This window comes from Delphinus delphis, chromosome 3 (genome assembly GCF_949987515.2).
Source record: "Delphinus delphis chromosome 3, mDelDel1.2, whole genome shotgun sequence".
Classification (NCBI taxonomy): domain Eukaryota; kingdom Metazoa; phylum Chordata; class Mammalia; order Artiodactyla; family Delphinidae; genus Delphinus; species Delphinus delphis.
In genome coordinates, this window is record NC_082685.1 from 97,923,059 (window position 1) to 97,942,165 (window position 19,107).

The 19,107-nt window shown below is 34.9% G+C and overlaps 1 protein-coding gene across 3 annotated transcripts in view; it reads left to right on the plus strand.

Moving 5' to 3' along the window:
- The window catches only part of ARB2A (ARB2 cotranscriptional regulator A), a 425,303-nt gene that overhangs the window by 224,520 nt on the left and 181,676 nt on the right, over positions 1-19,107 (plus strand). For all 3 annotated transcript variants that reach the window (XM_060009155.2, XM_060009157.2, XM_060009156.1), the window contains one exon: positions 9,331-9,450. In XM_060009155.2, coding sequence (XP_059865138.1) covers positions 9,331-9,450 — 120 coding nt within the window. The remainder of the gene's footprint in view (positions 1-9,330; positions 9,451-19,107) is intronic.

Here is a 19,107-nt window from a genome sequence, read left to right on the forward strand (position 1 = left end):
GGTTATACCTATTTTGTGGCAATTATGGCCCAATCACAAAGCATTTGGCACCATTTCTATAAATAATAGGTTATAATTAATTGATTATCCATTTTTCCCCTAAATTCGTTGGTTAATTGTTGTTTGAATTTTATATTCAAATGCATAAAAAGACAAAGTTTAACTTTCACACATATCATTTAAAAGAATAGGTAGTATAGCATAGAAGTTCAGATGCTAGAACCAGACAGACTAGTTTGTAATCTGGCAAGTTGTATGACCTTGAACAAAATAATTAATCTCTGTAAACTGGGATATTTAGAGTGTCTGTGTCATAAAGTCATTGTAAAGATTAAATGAGAGAAAGCATATAGCCAGTTCAAGTGGTTAGCATCCTAGGCAAGATATGGTGATAGCTTGGGCTGAGATAGTAAGAGTGGAAATTGAGAGAAGCTATGGATTCTAGAAATATTTTTTGGAGGATAAATTAAGTTGGATCAATAAGAGAGACAGAGGAAGAGGAAGATGTCAGGGATGACTTCCAGATTTTTGGCATGAACAAGTGGGATAGTGGAGGTACCACTTGACAAGATGAGAAAGGCTAAAGGAAGAACAGATAATAGGATTTGGGAAACCGATACAGAGTTTACTTTTGGACACGTTAAGCTTGAAAATCTGTGAAATTCAAATGTGTTTGATATGGTTCTGTATACCGGTCCTTTGTCAGTTATGATCATTATGAATGTCTTCTATTTATAGTTTATTAAATATAGCCATATTGACAAGTAAGGTAGCCTTGAATCTGTCTCTAAGATTGATGGCCGTCTATAATATCTTGACACCTAAAAGGTAGGAAAAAAATGGATAGTTTTAAAATAGCTCAAGCTTATATTTCTTTTGTTTGTTTTCATTATGTTTAAGGTTGAATTGTATGAAATTGCTATTTTTAAGGTCAAAAATGTCTAATATTGGTAACTTCATATGGTTCCATTTAATATTTAAAGACCATATAATGGTCCTTTATTTTTGAAGATGTTTTTGCTAGATGTATGCTGTAACATCAGTTTTTATGCATTCATATGTACTCCTAGTCCTTTAATCATCATTAAACACAAAGGCCTATACTTTTTAAAAGATAACACATTTAAAATATGACAAAATGAAGATAAATTTTTAATCCAAAGTATTTAACTGGATTAAAATAAAATTATATTCCATATGACATTACAAAATATATTTTACACATAACTGTTCTTATAAATGTTTTGTTCTGTACTAATGTACAATTCATACTCTTCATGTGCAAAGGAATTGAGTAACAGAATCATCTAAAAGTTTAAAGCTAAACCATATGATTTTCTTGTGTGTGTCTTTCTGGATTAGGGTCATATGCTATTTGTGTTTCATTTCTTCTGAAAGCATACCCTACTGACCAATTCCTAAAAGTATAAATTTTCTTCTATCTTGTACTTGTGGATTGGTTGGGTGCAAGAAGGTAACTTACATTTTTGCATCCTCATAAATCCCTCTGACTTGGATATCTGCCTCCCATTTGGATTTCATTTAGCCATATTTTACCTAATGAGGTTTTAGCATCTTAAAAGAAACAATTTTGATTTGTAGATTTTGTCATAAAAAATTGTGGATTTTATATTAGTGTTCTTTCTCCAGCTGATGCCTCCAGTGTAAGTAGCAAATCAGTGATAGAACTAAGGGCAGCTGGTGAGAGAGAGAGAGAGAGAGAGAGAGAGAGAGAGAGAGAGAGAGAGAGTGTGTGTGTGTGTGTGTGTGTGTGTGTGTGTGTGTGTGTGTGTGTGTAATATATGTGACACAGCCGGAGTTAATGACATAGGTATGTGCTGGTTTAAAGTAAAAAATGCTAGACTTTATTATTCATAAAGAAATTTTCTTAGTAGATATGCTTACCATTGTAATCACAGAAAGACTTATGTAAAGTAAAACAAAATAATCTTGAAGTTTTGATTTTAAAATTGGACATTTGAAAAACCCTGAAATTCATTCAATTTTCATTTTACTTTTTTCCTAAAATCAGTTATAAGTTTAAAATATATATTATAGGAGAACTCATTTTATAACTTCGTAGCAACAGGTTAGCTGAAGAAAAATCTGTCAGGTTTGGCAATGGTTCAGAAAATATGTGAACCTGTCACTGTAAGCAGTCTCAAAGGGCGAAATGCTTTACAGGAGCTAATTAACCTTAGAAAATAATTACACAAATATGCAAATGTTGTTTAGATAATTCCATGTGTTATCAGCTCAGGTATTCCATCATAAATGCAGACCTTGCAATGCCTAGGTAGTAGAATCTGGCATAGTTGATAAGGCTTTGGTTACTGTATCACTTCTGTTTGGCATTTAACAATTAATGATGCCAAGAGTACATCAGGAAATTCAGCCTGTACTCTGAATACTACTGAGCTCCACGGTGTAAATATTCTATGCATTCTGCCACTAGCAAGTTCTAATTAATCGATTTACTTTTGTCTTCATGCACTTTGTATATTTGCATATTTTAAAATCAGCCAGCTTGAAGTTACTCAATACAAAATGCACTCTGATGTGAAATTCATGGAGAAACCTGTAAAGTAGATTTAGTATGTTTGCATTTCTGTAATTGAGGCATATTATAAAGTCTTTCCTCTTGAAATCTGTTTAGTTTCAAAAGACACTGCTGGTAGTATACACTCTGTGGATTCTGGTTTATAAATATATAATGATTGTGGACACAGTGTGGGCTGTGGGTTGGAATGACACAGATGCGCCTTGGAACAGCACCATCTCATTTATAAAATGGGGTTTTAGTAATGTAATATGTCAGAAATATATATTAAAAACTACTCTAAGTTAATTAATTCCTGTGCTACCATTATTGGGCTTAACTGTTGCAGGAAGCAGCAAATTTTTGGCAGAATTTGTTGCATCTTACAATGATGAGGATCTGGCTTTCCTAAACATTTGAATAGAAAAAAGCCATACATTTGTGAAAGCCTTGGGAAATAGTCACATAAGAAAGCCAGGTTTTTTATAGCTAAGGTTTAACTCCTTTATCACCTGTTTTTAAAAATAATACTTTGAGTTAAACTATTCCTTAATTATAGTCCTTCAAATACGGAATTCATGTAGCATCATTAACTTTCTTTTGACGATTCAGGATCACGATTGTTCCTGTCAGTTATCGTGCTTTAAATGCAGCACTGCCCTTAAGTTGCTCAGTGACAATGCTAGTAGTCCCAGACTCCTTGCGCTATATGTGCTCTTCCAGTTTTTGTGGGTTTTCTGTTTTTTCAGCTATCACTTTTTACTCTTACACCTGTTTGAAACAACCCCTTTGATTTGCTACTTGTAAACATGCAGTGGGTTCAGCACAGATGTTAGAATTTGTTAGATATGAAGATGTAAAGATCCCACTCAGATGCTGATTCCCTCTTAGAAGCCAGCAGTAGTTATTCAGTAGGATTTCTGATTTTTTCGTTGTTGTTTTCTTATTTTATTATAAAGAGCATTCACTTTGTACTAATTTTGGAAAGTTCAGAAAGATCTAAAGGAACTAAAAATAGAAAATATTCATAATCCCACCATCCATAAGCAGCTGCTTTTAATATTTTTATTTGATTCTTCCTAGTCTTTTTCAAGCCTTTTTTCATAGTGAAAATTATATCACCTATAAAATTAGATGAACTGCATGTATTACTTCATAAACTCACTGAATACTATAGCTACTTAGACAGATAAACTGTAATTTACTTAAATATTTAGTTTTGCATTATTGGACATTTAGGCGTTATCCAGTTATTTGCTTCTATAAATGAGACAGTGATAAACGTCTCTGAATGTCAGTCATTTGCCACTTTCCAGATTATTAGAAGCTAGATTCCTGAAATGGAGTTTGAATATTCCTTTGTCTTGGTTTTTGCAGTGCATCTCATGGTACTTTGTCAACAGTGTATGGTACTAGCATTGTTAGTCATTTATTAAATGCCTATAGCATGCCTTCTGTTTATAGCTTGAATCCAAAAGAGAATCTACCTTCAAATTGCTTATATTCTAGAAGGAAGAAGTGACATGGCAGATTAGATAAATAGCAGGATAGAGAAGAACCAATGAAATAGTACAGGATTCAATTTAAGCTACCATGGCTAATAGTAGAACTGACATGTAAACTTGATCCAACAATATTTTACAGTAGTTTTTAGTAAGGATAATAGTCAGGATAATAATACATGTAAATAGATTAAATACTTTCCATATATTGCTTGTAAGATGCTGTGGGTCAAAGGTTAGCAAAACTCCTTCCCCTTCTGTATGAGAATCTGACCTGCAGTTAACTTTCTAGCTCTATGTCCCTGGAAGCCTGATAAGGTGGTGTCTTAAGTTAGGTTTCCCAGGTAACAGATTCTGAAGTTGCATGTAAGAAGTTTGTTGGGGGATTCTCTTGGGATCAGCACCTGTAGGAGAGCAAAACAATAGATTTTGGTCCAAGGAGTTGAACTTCAATATAGTCACAACAAAGGCCTCATCTAACTCCTTGGTGATCTCTGGATCTGGGTTGGCTTTTCAGAGATGTCCTGCCTTGAGGCAAGAGATAGGTCCTTTATAGATCCACATCATCTCAACCAGACATTGGATGTAAATTGCCTCAGAGGTGGGATTGTAACTTTAGTCAAGATAGCTTTATTTGGCTGCGGGCAATTCCTAGAGAGTACCTCAGTTAAAGCTATCCGCTGCCAAGTGTGCCACTTGCACGCTCAGGAAATGAGTGCCTCTAACTAAAGGAGGCTCTGGGAAACATACCATGGCATCCACTCTAAGTGATTGGTTGCTGGGCAACACTGCCTATGGTAGAAAATGACCCCTTGTTGGTAAACTGCATCTGGATTAGAAGGAATTATAATGGACTATAAAAATCATAAGTTTGATCTTCCCTGAGGGTAGTAACTCTTGTAATTGGGCAAGTCCCTTGCAGACAAGGACCCTGGAAGCCATGCCTATGGAGTTGTTGCAAGAGGTATTGGCTTCTGTAGGTTATAAGACTTTTAAGGCAGGATAACTCCTGTATCTGCCCAAGGTGAGTCCGATTCCCTCACTCCTGAGCTAACACCCCATGGGCCAAAGAGAGTAACTCCCACAAGGTTCTGTGTTGTGTCTGCTACAGGAACTGCTGTGAGGCTTCCATTAAAAAGAATGCCTGCTGCTGCCCTGATGGCAAACTGTGATTCCTACCCTGGATCTTTTTGGGTCAATGTGTGTCAAGTGTGGCCTAGAATAATCTTGTATAATGGTTTAGTTGTGCCTATGGATAACCCCCTAAGTAGGTGTTAAAGACATTTTTTTTCAATTGAGTCTGGCTTTTTAGAACATTAGGTTTTAAAATCTAAAACTAAAGAATAATTTGATGACCTTACAGTCAGGCTGAAAATATTTAAGTACTTGGGGCACATGGATACTTGAGATTTCTTTTTCCTGCTGCTCATAGACCATTTTAACAGATATCGCCATAGACTGTGGAAGAAAAGACTCAGCTATAATACTAATCTCTGAAAACACTAGTCTTTATATGTGAACAGGGGAAAGAACTGTTAGTTCTTAGCTCTCCTTTAGTCATAGATGGGACATTTGGGCCTGGTTGGCAGTTTCCCTTATATATCAAAGTTTTGCTGATTTTTCCTCTGAAATTACTTATTCCATCCCTTCCTTTCCATTCACTCTGCCATCACCCGAAGTAGTGGGAGAGTCTGTTACTGCTGAACTGCTCCCTTGGAAGTGTTCTCACCTTTAGGTTTTGCTTAGTCTGAGCTGCATTACCCATGAGATCCCAGACTGGATTTCATGATAGCAGTTTTGTCTAGGATTTTCAGCTATTCATGTGTAATCCAGATTTTCCCTGGAGCATGAATAAGATCCCTGGAAATAGTAAGAAGGAAGGCTGGAAAGATGGGTTTAGAGATGTTGGCTAAAGAGTTCCAGTTATTTATTTTGTAGGCAGTGGCAACCATTTCAGTAAATGACCTTTCAGGCAGGAGAGTGAGTTGATCAGAGCCAGGCTTCAGCAAGATTAAGGTGGCAACAAAGTAAAGGGAGAGACTAAAAGAAATGAGACTAGTTAAGAATCCATTGTAGGAGGACTCAAAATGAGGTGGGAATGAGAGGGATGGGACAGATAGGCTCTCAACAGTATAAAGGAAGAATTAGTGACTGTGAGAAGAAAGCAGGCAGGACTTCGCTGAGGTCAGGTAGTGTGAATTTATAACAGACCCATTGGACTTGGTGTCAGGACAGTCCATCAGGAATAGAGAAAGTAATACTCCTCACACACTAATGCCTCTCCTCTCTTTATGTATTAACACCCTTATGAAATTGCAAACACATTGAATGCCAGGATCATGGCTTAACTCGTATCATCCTTACATTTCCACTTCCAGCGCAGAGCGTAGGGGGACAGAGTAATCTAATCTCCTATGTGTTTTTATTCTGTCCATATATAGAAGAATATTTAGGACCATCACAGATATTTCACATTGTTAGTTCTGCCAACTATCAGCAGATAGAAGCTTTGTTATCTCTATTCCTGTTTTGTTTTTACATTTCATTGTGAGATATAACTAGGGAGACCAGGTATCTGGGTTTTCTCTAGACAGTCCCAGTTTAGACCTGTTCTCCAAGCACAATTACTAACATTACCTTTCTTCACTCTCAAAGGTTTGTAGAATAAATTCTATGGTCCCTTTATATATATGTACAGAAAAGTGCTAAGTATGTATTAGTCAGTTTAACTATAGCTATAAAGAACACACTTGTGGGGCTTCCCTGGTGGCGCAGTGGTTGAGAGTCCGCCTGCCGATGCAGGGGACACGGGTTCGTGCCCCGGTCCAGGAAGATCCCACATGCTGCGGAGCGGCTGGGCCTGTGAGCCATGACCGCTGAGCCTGGTGCGTCCAGAGCCTGTGCTCCGCAACGGGAGAGGCCACAGCAGTGAGAGGCCCGTGTACCGCAAAACAAACAAACAAAAAAAGAACACACTTGTGTAACTGCTACCCCAGTCAAGAAATGAAACATTGCCAGCCACTAGAAGTCTATTTCCCAATCACAACTCTATCTCTCTTCCTTAGAGTTAACCACTATCCTGCTTTTGATGATAACTATTTTCCTACTTTTTATACTAATGAAAGCTAAATTACTAAAGCCAAAAATGCCTACAAAGATTTCCTTCCAATTATGATTCTTCTATTTATTTTACATACTTTAGGTGTGGGTAATTTCGTATTTATGTTACTAATAGATATCTTTGAAAGTATATTTGTATTTTAGTATATGACTACAAGGTTGTAAGTAATCATTTCTGAAGAGACATGTTGTGTTTTTGTTATTTATTTATTACCCTGTGATTTAATGAAGAAGACACAGCTCTTGGCCTCAGGAATTTGATTAACAAGCAATTACAATACAAACTATTCAGTGCAATAATGGGAACATGTACAAGATGTGGCTGTAGGACATTACCTAGCCTTGGGGATGAGAGGGAAAACTTCCACTAGAAGGTGATGTTTTATTTGAGTTCTGAAGACAAGTAGGAATTATGCAGGTAAAGGTGGTGGGTGAATTAAAGGCAAACACTTGGGTCACTTTCCAAACAACAATAACAAAAACAGCCCAGAAATAAGAAAAGTATGGCACAGTTAGGTTACTATAAGTTGTTCCCTGCAGTTGGAACACAGAGAGTGTTCTGTGTGGTCTCTCATGGTTGGAGAAGTACATCTTTTGGGTCATTGTATTTTGCACATACATTTCGAGGCAGAAGCCAGATCATGTAAGGCCTTAGTGTCATTCTGAGTTTGAACTTGGTCCTGAGGGCAATAAAAACACTTCAAAGAGTTCTAAGCAGTGAGTGAGCAACATGGCAACATGACCATATTTGCATTTTTGAAAGGTTATTCTTACTACGGAATTAGAGAGAGTATTTAAATGGGCAATCCTAGAGGCAGGGAAACTTGGACTGTAGACTGTTGCAGTCATCCACTTGTGAAAGGATGGGCTTGAGCTAAGCCAGAGGAAATGAGAAGGGAGAGAAGTAGATGGCTTTAAGAGACAGTTGGGGACAGAATCAACAGGTTTTTAATGATTGATTTTATGTGGAGTTTGAGGGAGAGGGAAATAAAAGATGATGCTCAGATTTCAGCAGGAGGTGGGGAACAAAGACAGTGACACAGGTTTGGAGAGGAAATTATTAGCAAGGTGTTGAATTGGTTGAGTTTGAAGTATCTGTGAGGCATTCAAAAGGAAATGACCTTGGGTCTGGAGCTCTGGAGAGAAATTCAGGGTGGAGATAGTCATTAGGGAACAACAGCTTTTAGGTGGTAAGTGAAGCCATTCATATGGACCCTAATATGATATTTAAAAATTTCTGAGATGGAAAATGTGAATAAATTGTGTTCATTGTCTAGTACCATGACATTCTTAGGGAATTAGTCTTTTGGTGTTAAAGCTTCCAAGAAATATTCACACAAAACATTTTCACGATCTGTTTTAGTTTTTATCAGTTTGGGTTTTTTTAGCTCTTTGGTTGGTTGTTCTTTCTTTTTCTTCCTTTTTCACATTATCCGAGTTTTAATCACAAAATGTGCCAACTATAGCAATAAACACAATAAAATGAAGTTGTTATAGAACTTTTGGAACTAAAGCAACATTCATACATTTATTAGGGATTAGCAAATTAGGAGAAGTATAAAAGGTCCCAGGTTTATATGTTTAGATTTCTTCCAGTTCTAGAAATAAAATATGTATGGAAAAGTCTTTTAGGAAAAAGGTGTATTTTTAAAATAATATAAATTGAAAATATTTGTTGTTAATTTTCTGCTTATTTTCAGTTTACAGAGGTACTTACAACTTTATAAATCAAATAATTTAGCTGTATGTATACTATAAGTATTTTCAGGCATACATATAGAAATGTATCTGATTTTTCTTAGTGTTACACTGTTTTATCATAAGACCACTATAACTTTCTGCTATGCAATTCTAATGTACTTAGATATATTTTAATATCTCAGATATGCCCAGAATGAGCAATTTCCCCTCAAAAATGTACTTATTTAAAATACTTTCTTTCAGAATATTATAGTAGCACTTAAGTTTAGCAGTAATTTACTAATGGTTTAATACTAATTTATTCCCTAATTTGGATCTTCAATGTAGTTTTTTTGTATTGTTATTATTTGGAATGAGCTATAACCATCTTAGTTCTTGTGCTATGTAACAAGCATATAATTTAATTTTTGATTACTATGATAATAATTAGATACAGTATGATATATATTACATTTGTTTTACTTATAGGAAAATGGTTCTCCTGAAGAACATGCAGTCTATGTGTGGGACCATTTCATAGCCCAATCTGCAGCTGAGAATGTATTTTTTGTTGCTCATAGCTATGGAGGACTTGCTTTTGTTGAACTGGTAAGTGCATATTTAACTCTTGCTAATTTCCAAACTCCTTACAGATTTATCCCCTCCACTCCCTTTTTCTTGGTGTCATTACTTTAAATTATTTTATAAAGGATGAAAATTATGTATTTTGAGTAAATAATTTTATGATGTTTAAAAAGAGTATATTTCTTTATTGTGGTAGAACTTTTCAGTGCTAACCAGAAAGCTTTTTGCCTGTTCCTTATTTATGTATTACCTTTTTTTTTAACATCTTTATTGGAGTATAATTGCTTTACAATGGTGTGTTAGTTTCTGCTGTATAACAAAGTGAATCAGCTATATATATACATATATCCCCATAGCTACTCCCTCTTGCATCTCCCTCCCACCCTCCCTATCCCACCCCTCCAGGTGGTCACAAAGCACCGAGCTGATCTCCCTGTGCTTTGTGGCTGCTTCCCACTATACATATTACTTTTTAACTTCTACATTATAGCCCCACTTTCCATACATTTTATATTTGTGATTCTTGTTTTAATGGGTACATCGTTGAAGCATTATTATCTGTAAAGTGTTTAAAATTTCAGTAGACCCTTTAACTGACAAAACTGCTATCTCTTCAAGTTAGTACTTGATGAGAATCCATGTAATTAGTATTAAAACTATTAGAAAGCTCCCATTAATCTAAGTGGGACTCAATGCTTGGTCTTAAAAATCTTTGCATTTCAAAATAATCTGATTCCTAGGGTGAAGATTATGTGTACATAGTGGAAAAATTATCAAGATTTCTAAATTTGGTCAGTATTATATGCAGTATTGCAGTTAGCACACTTTGTGCAGGTATGAATGATTAATGATATATAATCTGTCCTAAAAATGTGCTCCATGTCCATTACCCCTTATGTCACAGGAAGGTACCAGTGCTCTAATAAAATGGTTAATTTGATAAAAGTGCATTTGATAATTTTAAATCCAAATGGCCTAAAGTGGACATTAAAAGCCGGCGCAGCATTGGTTGTCTAATTTTTATGTTTCTAAACTTTGCTGTGTATTTCTCTTCATCATGGAAATTAAATATATTTCCATGGTCTTTTCAACTTTCCCACACCTTATTGCTTACCCACATGATTTAGGTATAAAACTAGCGGTGACACCGGAGAACACTTTAGCTGACCTAAATTTACAAATACTGTGCTCTCTTAAGATCAGTAAATAAATCATTTATTTCTTAAATTGATTTCACTTTTTTTGAAATTATATTCAAGTACTTTTAACTGCTGAATTTATTTATTTTAATACATAATGGGTATCTTAAGATAGCTCTCTAACATACAAGTATGACGTCCTTTTTAAAATGTGAATGTTGCTTTTCAAATAGTTCTTTTAACCATACAGATATAGATGTATACAAACACACACGTATATAGCTGATATATATGTACCTTATGTTTTCTTTCTGTAAGCATTAAATTACATAAAACATGAAATTTCATGACTTACAGAATAGCTTAAAATATGTCTGAAGGCCTGTAAGACTTCAAATTTCAGATTTCTGTAAAACATAAATTTCCATATTTTTACCTTAAGACAGTTAACGAAAACCTTTTGTACATCAAATTTGGAATTTAAGTGAATTTTGGACAGTTTTAGAAATGAATTTAAGATGCCAGAGTAACAGATGACCAGTGTGTCAGTCTTATTTTGCCTGTCCTTCTTGTCACACACTGGTGGATATTTCTGCACTTTTGTTCCACTTTAATATAAAGCACACAGATGTTTCAGAACAAGACTTGACTTCTGACCTTGAGGCTATTAGGGTCAGGGTCCTCAGGGCCTGTGAAATTATCACAAGCTGAGCTAAAGTTTTTCTCCATCACAGGAAGTAACCAGTAAGTAAGAAGTTAAAAAGGAGCTTTGTCAGAGAGACAAGATGGTCTCAGTAAGGGTCAGCTTCTGTAGTCTGCTATCTCTGCAGGAGGTGCACGCATGGGAGGAGGAATATAATATAACCACTGGCACATCACATATCTGACAGGCAACACCAGGACTGAGAAGTCTATTTAACGTAATATACCTTGTTTAGGTTTTAAAATATTAATGGCGATTATCTCAACTTCGTATATTTGCTACTTTTTGTCAAGTAACTTTGATAGGGGTATGTAAAGAAGGTGTATAGATGGTGGAAGCTGAAGAAAAAGTAGTTTATGACCTATTGAAAAAAATTTCTCTAAATAAATAACATTGTACACTAAGTTTTACATAAATTTTTGACAATGCTTGATTAATATATTTAAGACCATTGTGTTTCTACTTAGTTTCAAGGATTTTTGAAAGATAGCATTGATAAACAACAAAAAAAATTGAAATATGTTTAAACCTTTTGTTTTTGCCTAAAGCTGAATAATATTCTTTCCTATTCTCCCCATTATTCTTAGAGGAAAACTCATGGTGTTTAAAATGTTGACAAATATTCTCTCAGGATTTCTCAACATATGTGTATTATATGAAATTGTTGTACATGGATTAAAATATTTAATATTAACTTTACAAGGAAGTGAGTTGTGGACATCTTAAATTACGGTTTAGTTTTTTATCTCAATAGTACATAATGCACATCAGACATGAAATCTTTTGGATTTCAGTAAAGTTTAACTTTTTAAAAATTATCCTAAAATTTTCCTCCTGATTCAAGACTCTACACACACAAACACACACACACACAAACCCCTTATAGATGGAACAGCGCTAGTTTGTAGCATTATGTTTGAATGCATGGAGATTGTTCTTCTACCATCCTCATTCAAGTTCACATTCCTTTTTAGGTCATGAATTTTAAGAAAATTTATTTTAGATGTGAACTGTGTGACTAGTACATTTTCAATATTACGTGTAATTACTTGTAGTGCTTATTGTTTAAAAACAGGTACCAGTCAGGACCCATGCTAAAATGTATCTTGCCATTTATTAAGTTAAAATTACGTATAATTGGAGTTTAAAATTAAGGTACTACTAATAGAAATCTGAAAAATTACTTTTAAATTTAGAGCACAAAATAGTTGTGGAGCTTTTGTATTTTGCTAATTGTTGTTTTTGAAAACTGAGAACATAATTTATTATTATATCCTATTTTGAAGTGCTAAAATTTGCCTGAAGAATACAAGAGGTAGTTAAGAGATTTATTTTCAAAACCAGTGTTCAGTTATGGTAGTAAATATTGGAATTTGATCAGGCCTAACCTCATAAAACAGTATACAGTTGACTATAATAATGAGAAAAGTCATACTAAAAATATTCTTTTCACTGCTTTCATTCCCATTATATGGTAACAACTCACGTTTCTAATTCTCTAAACTTTCTGTAATCCTAGTAAAAATAGATGCCGTTAAGACAACTCTGGTAACAATCCTAGCATTCAGTCATTAAAGCAAAAGGGAAGAACTATTTATTTTATGAATTGATAATGAATTTTAAAAGTAACATACCTACTCTATGCTATCTCTTCTGTGTATTTAAAAATAATGCCAATATATAATGCTACCATTATTAAAACATCATTTTCGAAGCTTTAAATTTCTAAGAAATTCTATTTTATATGTGGTAGATAGAATTAGTAGTCATAATCAACAGTCATTTACCAAATTCATTTAGAAAAACATCTACAACTAGTGCAGCTTGCTTTTGCCTTATATTAGTGGTTAAAAATTTAAACTCATTTGTTAGAAATTAGCTGTCAAAAAACAATGCAGTTTTTAAGCTTTTTCATAGTCTCTTTCACCGCCATTTTATGAAGTGATTCCATTGCTTCCATACTTGGTCATTTCAGAGTGCTTTGCTCTTGTCATTGTAGATGATGGTTAGTTTGACAAAATCAAGCAAGCTTAAAATTTTCTTTTATTTGCAAATGAGTTAGCTTCCTTGTCAATGCCCAGTTTCCAATCTTAACTCACCTTACCTTCCCTGTTTGCAGTGCTCTGTACATCAATTTGCATTCAGATTTCTTTCCTTAGTCAAAGTGAGATTGTTGATATTGCTTTTAGAACACATTAGACAATTTTAGCAAATATATCATCTCAGCTGATATAAAATTAGTATTTTTCATATTACTTTTATTTTCTTTTCCATGTTATCAGTGGTATGTTCTCAGCCACCATCAAAAACATCTCTTAGAAATGTGTGAAAACTGCACCTTTTGAAAGTGTATCTCTACCCACTTTTGATTTTGGTTTCTCCATGCTTGTCAGCACTTGATTGGCACCTCACTTGCATGTGAATTAAGGAATGAAGGGAACTCTATTTTCCTGCCATTGTTCCATGCTGGGCTCTCTAGCCTCCAGGCAGCCTAAGCTGACCTTCAGTAGCTGATAGAGGACTATTTTTTGGACTTAGCTGTGTGAGGACACTCAACCTCAGTCTACTCTAAGTTGATCTTTTAAAATTGCCTAGAGCATGATTTGGGTTTACACTGAAAAGAAAATGGAATGGGACTAAAAGAATTAGTTTTTACCTTTAATGACATGAGTTAACTATGACCTTAAAGAAACATCATTTACATTTTGTCTACAAAGAACAAAGCAAATTGGATAGTAGCATATCTACTTAATGTGATCAATGCTAAAAAATGGGCTGCTGGGAATGAAGAATTGAGGAGAGGTAGAATAAGGGCAGATAAACAAAGAAAAATTGATCCATTAGAGTATCAAAACAATTCAGGCCAAAAACACTTCTTACAAACCTACTTTAAAATGTAAGTAATTCAGTAAAAATAAGTCACCATTTGTAATATAACTTGAATTTCTGAGTTGGCTGCCTACATGATACAAATAGCATGTTAATGCATGGGATGGTTACAACTTGTATGGAATGCTATCTTAATTCTCTAGTTGTTTTTTTTTTTTTTTTTTTCCGCCGTTACGCGGGCCTCTCACTGCTGTGGCCTCTCCCGCTGCGGAGCACAGGCTCCGGACGGGCAGGCTCAGCGGCCATGGCTCACGGGCCCAGCCGCTCCGCGGCATGTGGGATCCTCCCGGACCGGGGCACGAACCCGTGTCCCATTCATCGGCAGGCAGACTCTCAACCACTGCGCCACCAGGGAAGCCCTCTAGTTGTTTTATATGAAAACAATATAGTTTCTCTACTTTGTATGCTCCTTAGAGAGAAACCAGAGATTATATTATTTTTGCCTCCTATATTCAATTTTGTTTAATTTTTTGCATATACTATAGATACTGTCTTTTGGTTGATTGGCGATAACAGTAATTTTAGGAGTTAGTTGCAAGAGTCCAAGTAAGATCCAATAAAAGGCTTTACCAACGTAGAAGTGGTGGGAATGGTAAAGAAGAAGCACACATTAGACATTAGGAGACAAATTTTACATGGCTTAGTGACATTGGATCTGGAAAGCTGAACAAAGAGGAAGAGGGTGTAATATCTTTCCCTGTACACACCTACAGAAGCATGTCGAAGTGGATATGAAGGGTATCCAAGCACAACAGATAACAAGTAATGAACAATGATTATGCAGATATGTAGATATTGGGGAAAATGTTTGCATAACTGGATATTTAATAATTGTGGTCAATAGAATAAATGAGATATCAAATCAGAGTTTTTTAATATACATTTATTTATTTATTTATTGTTGGCTGCATTGGGTCTTCGTTGCTGCGCTCAGCTTTCTCTAGTTGCAGTGAGCGGGGACTACTTTGTTATGGTGTGTGGGCCTCTCATTGTGGTGGCTTCTCGTTGCGTAGCACGGGCTCTAGGTGCACGGGCTTCAGTAGTTGTGGCATGTGGGCTCAGTAGTTGTGGCTCGTGGGCTCTAGAGCACAGCCTCAGTAGTTGTGGTGTACGGGCTTAGTTGCTTCACGGCATGTGGGATCTTCCTGGACCAGGGATCGAACCCGTGTCCCCTGCATTGGCAGGCGGATTCTTAACCACTGCGCCACCAGGGAAGTACTCAAATCAGAGTTTTAAAAGGAAAGAGTTACATATACAGATATGATTTTTAAGCTTCACAATTTACCTATGTATTGAGGTTTGATTTTTTTTAACTTTTACTCAAATGATTTTTAATATGTATTAGGAAATCTCACTGTTTAAAAGAATGATTCAGTTTATTAGTTTTTATGTTAACTCCTCTCCTTTTGTCCCATATCTAACCAACCAATGTATTTTGTCAGGTTTTTTTTTCTCTGAAATATTGATCATGTCTTTTCCTCTCTGTGCCCACTGTTAATTTCATCATTTCACAACAGTATCACTGAACTCTTATACCCATTTTCTTACTGGCTTTCTTTTCTCTCCATTCCATCCTGTATACCACACCATGATCGGTACTATTTAAACCCCCTTTTTACTATGCCATTCCAGAATCATACTGGCTCCCTATTGTCTCTTGCATCATCTCTCCTGTATGTCACTTTAAGACTTTCTGTATAATCTGATTATCTCTTTCCAACTATATTTTTCCCAATAGAAACTTTCAGTTCTAGTCTAATTTCCTTACTGCCATTGTTCCATCTCACTGTACCTTTACCCCCGGCCTCCAAGCCCAGTGTAGTAGGAGAACATGAAACTTGGAAGAAGATGACCTGGGTTTGAATATTAGTTCTGATTTGTACAGATTATAAGTTCGGTCACATTCCTTATGTGTGTCCTCCTCTGTAAGTACCCACTTTATATAAGTAGAGTTTGAGGGTTAACTTATAAAATTCCTGGTTATTAGGAATTAAATCATTGTTTGTTGATCATGAGTCTAAATGCCCATAGTGTATGCTCATTCTCATTTTTGCTAATGCCGTTTCTCCCAAGTGAAAGAATTTTCCTTCTTACTAGATTTTTCATAAAGTTTTCTCAATTAACTCCCCCTTTTTCTATAGTATTTATATGTTTCACAATTTAAAACTTTACTAATCAGTTTTGTTTTTAAATTATCTTTGATCTCTAAATCTTGCTCAAATCATCTGGAAAAAACTTGAGAATAAAGAGTCTAACATACCTTTTATTCCCCCCATCACACATTTGGGAACAATATATGTTACAACAACACGAGCATTCTTAAATTATCTGTACAGTTAATTGACTATTTTATAGAGTTTAAGCCTTAACAGTAACTCTTTTACTAATTAAACTTATTCATTCATCCTATCCTCCATTTGAATATAGGTTAATTTGGGAATTCTGCCTAATCAGTTCTTTCACATTAGATAGTATTACCCATTTTGTTCCTGGTATTAGTTTCTTATAATCTCCTCTCTGCTGGTGTACCCAACCCACAGCCTGACCAAGAAGGTTGCTTCTCTATGACTCATTCTTCAAAGTATAGTCTTCTCAATCAAGAGGAAAGTTATTAAACTAAGTGATAATGCCTTCTCATAATACTATAAGGCAGTATATGAAATAAATCTGGGACACTCTCCTCTTTATCCTCAGTCATGAGTTTAACATGACTTTTTATTTAATGATTAGCTTACTTTTGCTTGTTTCCATTTTTTAACTTTAAAAAAATTTTTGAGCTACAATCTCATATCTTTATGAGATATCATTGAGATTTATTGAGCTTTATTGAGATATAATTCACATACCAAAAAATCCATTTTTTAAAGTGTACAATTCAATGGTTTTAAGTATATTCACAGAATTGTTCAACCATCACTACTATCTAATCTTTAGAACATTTTTGTCACCCCAAAAGAAACTCCATACCCATTAGCCATCACCCCCATACTTAAAATTTCACCAGCAATATAAGAGGGTTCTAATTTCTCTATACTCACCAACACTTGTTATCGTCTATCTTTTTTACTTTTGCTATACTAGTTGAGGTGAAATAGTATCTTGTGGCTTTTATTTGCATTTCTCTATGACTAATGATTTTGAGCATCTTTTGATGTGCTGTTGGCCATTTGCATATTTTTTTGGAGAAACGTCAGTTAAAACCCTTTGTCCATTTTTAAATTATGTTATCATTTTACTGTTGAATCGTAAGAGTTCTTTATATATTCTGAATACTTTATTTCAATGAATATCAGATACATGATTTGCAAATATTTTCTCCCATTCTGTGGGTTATATTTTCACTTTCTTGATGATGTCCTTTGAAGTACAGAAGTGTTTTATTCCGATGAAGTCCAGTTTATATAGTTTTTGTCACTCGAGTTAATTTTTGTACATTGTATGAAGTAGAAGTCCAACATAGTTCTTTTAAATGTAGATATTCAGTTGTCTCAGCACCTTTTGTCAGTAAGACTATTCTTTCCCATTCCATTTGTCTTAGCTCCCTTGACTATAAATATAAGGGTTGGTTTCTGGACTCTTAATTCTATTCCATTGATCTATATGCCTATCTTTATACAATACCACGCTTGTCTTGATTACTGTAGCTTTGTAGCAAGTTTTGAAGTCAAGAAGTGTGCATTCTCCAGCTTCCTTCTTCTTCTTAAAGACTGCTTTGGCTATTCTAGGTCCCTTGAATTTCCATTTATATTGTAGGATCAATTTGTCAATTTATGCAAAAATGGGAGCTGGGATTTTGATTGGAATTAAATCTGTAGATCAATTTGGGGAATATTGCCATCTTAATAATAAGTCTTCCAATCCGTGAACATGGGTTTTATTTCTATTTATTTATCTTCTTTCAAATTTTTTTTTGTTTTCAGTATACAAGTCTTACACTTACTTAGTTAAATTTATTCCTTAGTATTTTATTCTTTTTGATGCTCTTCTAAGTGAAATTATTTATTTTCAGATTGTTCATTGCTAGTGTATAGAAACACAGTTGAGGGACTTCCCTGGCAGTCCAGTGGGTAAGACTCTGCGCTTCCACTGCAGGGGGCACGGGTTCAATCCCTGGTCAGAGAACTAAGATCCCACATGCCACGCAGCCCCCCACCCAAAAATAAAAACACAATTGATTTTGGTATCTTGATCTTGTATCCTGCAATCTTATTGAATTCATTTATTAGTTTAATAGTTTTTGTGTGTGTATGTATGAATTCCTTAGGGTTTTCTATGTTCAAGATCATATAATCTGTGAATAAAAATAGTTTTACTTCTTCCTTTCAAATCTGGATGTTTGTTTGTTTGTTTTTGCCTAATTGTCCTGTCCAGTATAGTGATAGATAGAAGTAGCTAGAGTGGACATCCTTTTGTCCCTGATCTTAAGGAGAAAACATTCACTTTTTTCATCATTAATTATGATGTTACTTGTAATTATTTCCATTCTTCATAGATCATTTCTACTTAGGATCTAATGTGCTCCTTAATGTTTTATTTCTCAGTCACACCAGGATCAGATTGTTCAGAAAGCTGAAATGGAGAAAGATTTCACTAATCTTTTATAGAATCTTTCTGTAGAGTAATGGATACATACTACCCCATTGGAATTACCTTTGGAGGAGGTTTTTCAATATCCATGTAGATGGACTGCATCCAGATCTTACTGCAGCTGAGAGATTGAGCACTCTATCTCTTAATTCAACAAAAGACTGCCAGGAAATCACTGTCTGCTAAGATTAGCACAATAACATGTTGAGGAGAACCCATAGAAATTGATATATTAATTTGTTAGATGTAAATCTTTCTATAAGAAATATTTCTTTTTCCATTGGTTTTATAAAAGATCTTAATGAGAGATTTCGTATTTTACTGCAGATATGAGAGCATGATTGACTATTGTAAGCCTTTTAT